Raw genomic sequence first — 8,511 nt, forward strand, 5'->3', positions numbered from 1 at the left:
GCAACCAGAGGAGGGTTGGGTACAAGGCGGTGGGGTGGGGGATTGAGGGCCAGGCAGAAGGAATATGGGGCTGCCCCAAGGAAATGCTGCCATCAGCGAATACGCCCTAGTGAGTTGGGCTGGGCTGTGGGTAGCAATCTGGGCTGGTGCAGCTGGCCCCTCCTCGCCATTCCTCCCTGTGCTGAACTGAGAAAGAGTTCTGTGTGGCTCAAAAGCTTGAACCTGGCACCACCAGAAGCTGGTCCAATAAAAGCTGTTACCTCACCCACCTTATCTCGCTCATAACTTTGGACCAAGATGGTTACAGTAATACTGCACAGGGCAGATTAGCACATTCCTGCTGCCGCAATTGGAAGAGCACAAAGTCCCCCAGGAACCAAAGTCCATCATGGATCTCGCCACCTTCCCTTCCAAGTGCATGCCTTCTATCTGTCTTCTCAAATATAAGCACATAGCAACAAATTCATAGAACCTCCCTTAACAAATAAAACTCAGCTTGGAAAAGAGGAGACTAAGGGGGGATATGATAGAGGTATATAAAATCATAATTGATGTGGAGAAAGTGAAAAAGGAAAAGTTATTTACTTGTTCCCATAATATAAGAACTAGGGGCCACCAAATGAAATTAATGGGCAACAGGTTTGAAACAAATAAAAGGAAGTTTTTCTTCACACAGCGCACAGTCAACCTGTGGAACTCCTTGCCTGAGGAGGTTGTGAAGGCTAGGACTATAACAGGGTTTAAAAGAGAACTGGATAAATTCATGGAGGTTAAGTCCATTAATAGCTATTAGCCAGGATGGGTAAGGAATGGTGTCCCTAACCTCTGTTGTCAGAGGGTGGAGATGGATGGCAGGAGAGAGATCACTTGATTATTACCTGTTAGGTTCACTCCCTCTGAAGCAGTACTGTAGCTAGAGCTCAGGCTTTTTTACCATCAGTGTCACCAGACCCTACTTTAAGCATGCTCTTTTATTATGGTAGCAGCTAGAGGCCCTAACACCATTGTGCTAGATGATGTGCAAACATGTAATACAAAGGAAAGGAAAGCACATCAGTTGCTGTGGTTGACTCCAGCTGATTCAATTGAGAGGGAATTCTCTATGGCCACAAATGGTCCTGAGTTATTTTGTGTGTATAACTTTGTGAAATTGCTTATCCATAGTTTCTTACATCTGAATGATTTATTTGAATAGTCACAAAGATAGGATAGACAGCATTCTGTATTTATCACATTTATAACTGGTACAATATGTTTTTAGGAGACAAAATAATGTGGGATCCATATGAAACTACAATGAAACATGAATACCCATATAGAGCACCAGTGGAGACTGAAGCAGTACGGTAAGATAATATTGGCTAGATTAATGCTAACTCTTCTGCTAGTTTTGTTTTTGTGATGTATTGAAAACCTGTGTTTATGTCCAGATGAGTAACTGTTGAGTTACAGTGGGCACTTGGTAAAAACAAAACCCAACAGATTTAATCCATGATAGTATGTGACTTTACCCCAGTGTTTGCAGTACTTACAATAGGAAATACATTTACCACAGTATTTGCAGTATTACAGGTAGTAAATGATAGATGCTGCTTTTATACTTTGTGTCTCTATTTCTAACTGCAATTTCTAATGCATTTTTATAGTCCCAGAACAGCAAAAGGACATGTGAATCCATATCATCTTAGTGATCCTATTGGCGTTAATACTTACAGAGAAGAGTTCTGTTGGAAACCATATTCCAAGGCAGAACCTATAATGACTGGCTCTTCATCAGGAACAAGGAGAAACAATCCTCATCCTAGTCAAGTAAGGAATGCTATAGCATTCTCCCTCATTTATGGTTGCTTAGGAAAGGTACTGTGGTAGGGCTTAATATTTTGTTTCTGATACAAAGTTTATGGCGCTGTAGTTTTGGAGCACGCCACTGAATGGGGTGCCAGTAGAAGCACTTAGCAACAAGAAACTTTGAAGAGGTGGGTATTATTCTGACTCTGGGATTTGGTAGTTGAAGAAAACAACATCATTCACTAATATGTTTACAGTGTAAAAGAACAATGTCAGGTCTCTTCTATAAGTACTATCTTGGGCAGATATTATTTGGGAGGTTTGGTGGCTCTTCTAATGGTGATGCACGAATATTCCCATTCTGAAATGTGCAGTCTCTGCTCCGTTTTGGGCTGCAGCTACTCCATAGCAGACCAACCATATTATTCCTTCCGTTCAGCAAACTCTGTTGTGTATCACCATCTTCTGTAGATGGTCTCCATTTCTTCATGTATGTCCAGAATATTCAGCCCTTAGCATTTACATCTTTCTATCATTTCCATCCTTTTTTTCAGAACAGTTCCACAATGGTCTGAAAAGAAAAATAAAGACTCATATTTAAATACTGCCCATCTCAAAGGATCACAAAGCATTTTACAGACCATAAGCACATACCCAAACTAATCACTTCATCCACCTGTGATATACAGCAGTGCACAGTGCTATTACCCAATGTGTATGACAGGAAGGGACAAACGTATCCAGCTGCTGAGTATTTGAGGAGCAGAATGTAATTACTGGCCAGATTGGAATTTGGCCTGAGGTTCACATCCCTGCTTTTGTGTTAAGAGCCAGGGGCTCTTTTTCTCCATTTTCAGCTTGTTTACTTTGGGCATTTGACAGCATTTTGGATCAGGCTCTTTAGCTTATAGTCAATTTCACGGTTTCCTCTTTGTTAGTTTCCTCGGCTGTTTGTGTGTCTCTCTTACACAGCAACTAGGGAGAGAGAGGCATTATAAAAAATAGGAAAAATATGATTATAAGCCCCCCAAAATTGGTTAGGGGTTTTGGGAGAAGAAGTACCTCAAACTATTGTAAATTCATTTTTATTTTGTAATTGGCTGACTAGTTTTCAAGTTGATGTGTCCCTTTTTAAAACTGGCAGCATATAACTGGTGCTTACTATGAACACTACTTGAAACTTCTCATATGGTAGAATTATTGTGGTTAATATACAACAAAAGAGAGAGGCTGTCCAGTGACTATGGCATTGGTCTAGGATGTGGTTCCATTTCCTGCTCTGCCATGGACTTCCTGTGTAACCTTATGCAAATCACTTAGCCTTTCTGTGCCTCAGTTTCCCATCTGTAGAATGGGGATAACCCCTAATAATAATGTTTGAAGGAGAAATAGATTAAAGATTATGAAGCATTTCAAGATCTACTGATGAAAAGTGCTATATAAGAAATAGGCATTATTATTACTGAGCTTCAAATTATATCTTACTCTGTGGGAGCTGGCTGAATACAATCTAATTTACTGTACATGTGATGCTCTAATTGTAGCCATGCAGATCTACAAAATCCCACTCTTTGTGTTATTAGAGTTTCATGATTTGGAAGGTGCCTCGAGAAGAAAAAGCGCAGCCCTCCAACAGCTTTTCACCCTGGACACAGCCTATTTCTAAACAAGAGGTCGAGGAAGCAATCAGAGCACAGTTCAACTCTACCTATAATGGAGATTATTTAGGATTACGACAGGGTGAGGGCAATGATTTCTCTCTCTTCTTTTAAAATGGTCCATTAAGGGTCCATTAAGACACTGAGGCACAGTGCTGTGGTAATGTCAAGGACAGAGCAGAGGCACATTGCCCCAGCAGGGGCTCCTGGAGGCATTGTGTCTCAGGCAGACACTGTCTCTCTGGGAGCATAAAGGAAGTGTGGACCACAGGGTGCAGCATGTACGTTCTCCCCATTCCATCCCAGCTAAACTGGGGCAGACGGATGGCAGGGTCAGGGCCTCACCCGGAACCCAGCTAACCCCTTTCTTCCCATCTCCTCCCTTTTTCCTCCCCTATTCACATGCTTCTGGCGTTTATCCTTGTAGATCAAGTTACCTCTAAGCCTCCCAGTATCCCAGTAGGTTATGGCTAAAAGTACAAAGCTGTTACTACTTTATTGAAGACAACTAACTGAAGCTTCATCCCTGGTTCCACTGTTCAGTGCTTCCTCATTGTCCCCTTGACAATCTCTCTTTCTGTGGGGCCCACTGAAATAAATGGAAAGGCTTCCATTCACATGAATGGACTTTGGGCAAGGTCCTAACACATCTTGGAAGTAAAGCACCTGTTGACTCAGAAATTTAGTGCCAGTCTGTTGCAATCTTATCTCCCTCACCACACATCCAGCCTTTCAACTCTTTCCATCTGTAGTGAGGCGCCAACATGGCTGATTAGTAGAGCAAGTCAGAAGATGAGGGGCTTTTTTCATATAGAAAATTTCAACCAAAAAGAAATGCTGCCTTGGTGCCTCATGGGAGTTGTAGTTTTGGTACTTCATGCTCCTGTTCTCCTCTATAGGCCAGGCTCCCTGGTTAAACTACAACTCTCATAATGCAGCATGGTCTCCCCTTTGCTGAGGGTAGGGCATGCATCATGGGAGATGTGGTCCTGTTGGATAGGCTGGTCCAAGAGGAGAATGGGAGCTCGTGGCACCCAAACCACAACCCCATGAGGTACTATGGTGGCATTTTAGACTCAAAACATGTAGGTTTTTGATTGGGAACCAAATTTTCTTTTAAGTTCTTGAGCATTCAGTTTGTCAATAACAACTTGTAATTTTCCATGGAAGCAGATCCTTTTCATTTAGATGAAAGCCCAATTTTCAGTTTAAAAAAAAAAAAAAGATTTGCCAGAAAAATTTTGACTGGCTCTACTGGTTAGCTTCCTGTTGTTTACTTCTGACACACACACACACACGCCCCTCCCTCCTTCTCTCCCTCCCTCCTGTTTTATTCAGAAGAAGATATTTTATTGTACCATAAAACTGACACTATTTTTTAACTTCTCCAGGTTTACAAATTAAAGATACTATTCCTGTGCCTCCTGACTGGAAAAAAATAATCCCACATCCTCCAGCAACTGAGTTTAGGCATCATTACCAGGCCCCAGCCCGCATCCATGACTTCATGGACTTTTCCTGGAAATATGGATGTAATGCAAACAGGCATATTCCAGCAAAAGGAGTTGGTAAGAATATATTTGTTTTTAAAACCTTAAATAAGTAAAATATTGTGAACTGATGAAAATCATGGTTTCAGCTCTTTACTTGGCATATCTGAGAAATCAGATTCTTTTGAAATCATGTCAACTATTAAATTAGTTCTTCAGTAGTCTCTGGTCACTTCTACTTATGTAACTGATTAGTGATGTCTGAAGGTTTCCTGTGACAGGAGGAAATGAGCCTGTTTCTTTATGAGAGTCCAGCATGAGCTTTGCACCATGGAGTAATTTTACACATAGAAGTGCAAATGTGCTTTTCATTTGCTTATCTCTGCTCCTATTGACGTCAAAGGGACCTGAGTGCTCTTGCAAATCCCACCACAAGAACTCTGATCACCAATATTTGACATGCACGGACATGTCAGGATGGGAAAACCTGGGCTGCTGACCCCTTGCATTGGAAAGTCTGCTGGGAGTGGGGGCACAGTGATGCAATCCCTCATCCACTGCGAGGAGAGGTTCAGAGCTCGCCAGTGCCACACAAAAATTGGTCAAAGCCAACCCAGAAATGGTCAGGGCCAGCCCATTGGGAAATAAACTTGATTTCATGCATCTTCCAGGCAGCCTTTGCCACCCCGGAGAGTTGCTGTTCAGCTAAGTGCTGATTTTTCAACAAGGCATTGAGAAAACTGGAAGATGGTGCTGTTTAAAGAAGATATAGAGCTAGGTGTCTATCTAGGTTCTTATATGACCTTCATCATTGTATCTGAGCACCTTTCACTCATTAATGGGTTTTATCCTCACAACACTCACAACACTGTTAAATAGGGAAGCATTTCCCCCCATTTTACAGATGGGAAATGGAGGCACAGGGTAGATTAAGTGATTTGCACACAGTTACACAAAAAGTCTGTAACTGAGCCAGGAACTGCCCTTAGGTCTATTGAGTCCTAGTCCATGCCTTAGTCCTCCTTCCTACTACAGGTGCCATCTGTGTTCTGCTGGCACTTCAGCCTGTGTTGTCTCCCCATCTCTCTCATTGGCTTCCTATTGGTGCTGAAATAATATGAGGAGAGGCTGAGCCCAAGGGAAGCCCAGATTGGGGGATCTAGAGAGGGAGGTATAGTTACCCATAATGACTCTTGGGTTGGTCTAAAGCTATGCACCAGAGCCAGTTTAAGGCATTTCAGATCCCTCTTGCAGCTTCCTGGAGGTGGCACAGGAATATTTGTTGATCAGAGGTATGAAATACTGTAGCGAAGTCCAGAAGGATGTGTATGTCTCAGTACCATGGCCAAGCTGAAGCCTGACTGAGAGGAAATTCAAAATACTGTGTTGCCCACTCAATTTAAGGTACCCTGCCTATACCCTACGGAGGGCTCAAGGCATGACCCAATCAATTTAGGCACCCCCACCCTTTCCCTTCCGAGAGCTCAGAGTGTAAGGCACCTATCCTTACCCACGGGGCTCAGGAAGAAACCTGGTCAATTTAAGTACCTGCCCTTTCCCTCAGGGCTCTACGGGTCTGCGGAACCTTTTCCCAGCGAAAGAGCCTTACACAGTTGTGCTCTAAACATCTATTTATTAACAACACATATACCAAGCAAATCTCTTATGCTCACCACTCCCAATATACCGACAAATTTCACCCGATGGCCAGTCAGAATTCATTCATCTGGGGGTTCCCGGTGATGCCTCTCCACATCACAGTCGTGCAGAGGGATCAGTGTTCTAGCAGCTTGATGTTGCACTGCAATCTGGAAATGGTTCCTAAAGAGCATTGTTTTTCATTTACATTTATATAGGTAAAACTAGCTACCTCCTTCAAATTTACTAAACCTATCACATTATCCCATACTCCTAAATAACAAAGTTTTAAACCAATTACACACTGGCTCCTATGTGTCCTCCTTCCTGCCCAAGTTTTTTACATTTATCTTTCATGCCCAAATTGTAGCTTAGTTGTGACCTTCTCTATTTGTCCAGATAGTCAGCATAAAATGCTGGTCAGAGCTTATTTTACCATTTGTTGAGTCTCTTTCTGTATCCTTTCTAATTTCCAAGTGTCTTTACAACCTCGGTGGTTATAACTCTCCTTAGGGACATTCCTGAGGTTATCAGCAGCAGAACATTCCTTTTTCAGTGTTAATGGCGAACTCCCTGAGTTTCACCCAAGGCTGGTTCAGCATGGGGGAGGGGAGGGGAGTCGATCAGGTCTCAGGCCTACAACTGGTAGCTAAAGCTGGGTATAGACTGGATTCCAAACAAACACTATCCCAAGCTAACTACACAGAGCATTATTATTATTATTTATTTATATACTATCATAGATATTAATGGTGCTTTACAATACAGATAAGGCTTCCCTTTCCTTAAGGCACTTAGATGTACTCTTAAGGTGCTAATTCTGCAATAAGATATGAAGGGACTGATTCTATTGAAGGAAAAGGGCCTCAACTAAAATGAGAAGAACAGAAGGAGACTACAGTACAAGGAAGGAGAGGGGAGGATTATAGGGTTATGCCTGGTTTCACTCAAATGTTTCTACCTGGTTTACCTTTACAGTTCCTACCGTGACATTTTCTCACATCCAGAACCAAGAAAACATTAAACAGATGACCACGTACCAAAGAGATTTTGGGAAAGAATATTTCAATATCATATCAATTTTAAATTCTCTGGATCCAGAACAAGTTAATAAGTACATTGAAAGAGCTCCAAAGCAAGGTAGGGTACTATACTAAAATACAATTTAATCCATCCTGTGTAAATTATCATGCATGCAGTCACTGGTGAAACACAAGCTATGAAACTTTCTGAATACTGCACTCTTCACACTTGTTGGAAAGGTAGAAAAATCATCTCCCTCTTTCCTGCAGGGGAGGGTGAACCCTGAGCCCCTTGCCCCTACTGGAGGAATTACTAGGAAACAGAGAATTTTCCCTCCCCTACACACAAATATGTAGGAGAGAATTGTCTGTGCTCCTATAAAAACAGTATCTTAAAAGTGCAGTGGTTGTTGTATCCTCACTCAGAATTTGTAAATGAAATTTTTATATAAAATTAACTATCCCAATGTTCATCGTTCCTGGAATTTATTGCACTTAATTTGAATCTCAAGCTGTCAACTCTTTTGTTTTTTAATTGTATTGACAGAGAGAGCAATTCTTCAGCACTTTCTTAACACAGTTTGTGGGAGCAAGAGTGAGAAATTCAGAAGGACTTCACCCTCTAAGAAACTATCATCTGACAAACTATCTGAATGCAAATGATACCCAACAATCCAAAAGGAGAAAGGCCTCCAGAATCTGGCTGGTGCTGAATGAGTGGCGTAATTGTAACCTATAATGTCTTTGTGTTCTGTGTGTGTGTGATGAATAATTTGCAAAACCCTGTTTTAAAATAATAAAGGCTGTTGTGCTGCTACCTCATCAAATAGGGTGCTGCCTTTGAGAGCAATAGAATGTTAAAAGGGATTTATGTTTTGTCATTTCTGTACTGTAAATTCCAGCAAAACATTTATT

General features: G+C 41.7%; 1 protein-coding gene across 1 annotated transcript; it reads left to right on the plus strand.

Annotated features, from left to right (window-relative positions):
* The first annotated feature begins 1,265 nt into the window (after positions 1–1,265).
* On the plus strand, positions 1,266–8,259 carry LOC113406845 (testis-expressed protein 26-like). The gene is made up of 6 exons (XM_026653635.1): positions 1,266–1,346; positions 1,647–1,809; positions 3,372–3,528; positions 4,838–5,014; positions 7,553–7,714; positions 8,144–8,259. Exons 1-6 carry the CDS (start codon positions 1,273–1,275, stop codon positions 8,257–8,259), a joined length of 849 nt encoding a protein of 282 aa, XP_026509420.1. The 5' UTR covers positions 1,266–1,272.
* The last annotated feature ends 252 nt before the right edge of the window (positions 8,260–8,511 follow it).

Source organism: Terrapene carolina, unplaced genomic scaffold, assembly GCF_002925995.2.
Source record: "Terrapene carolina triunguis isolate 2854851 unplaced genomic scaffold, T_m_triunguis-2.0 Scaffold141, whole genome shotgun sequence".
Classification (NCBI taxonomy): Eukaryota; Metazoa; Chordata; order Testudines; family Emydidae; genus Terrapene; species Terrapene triunguis.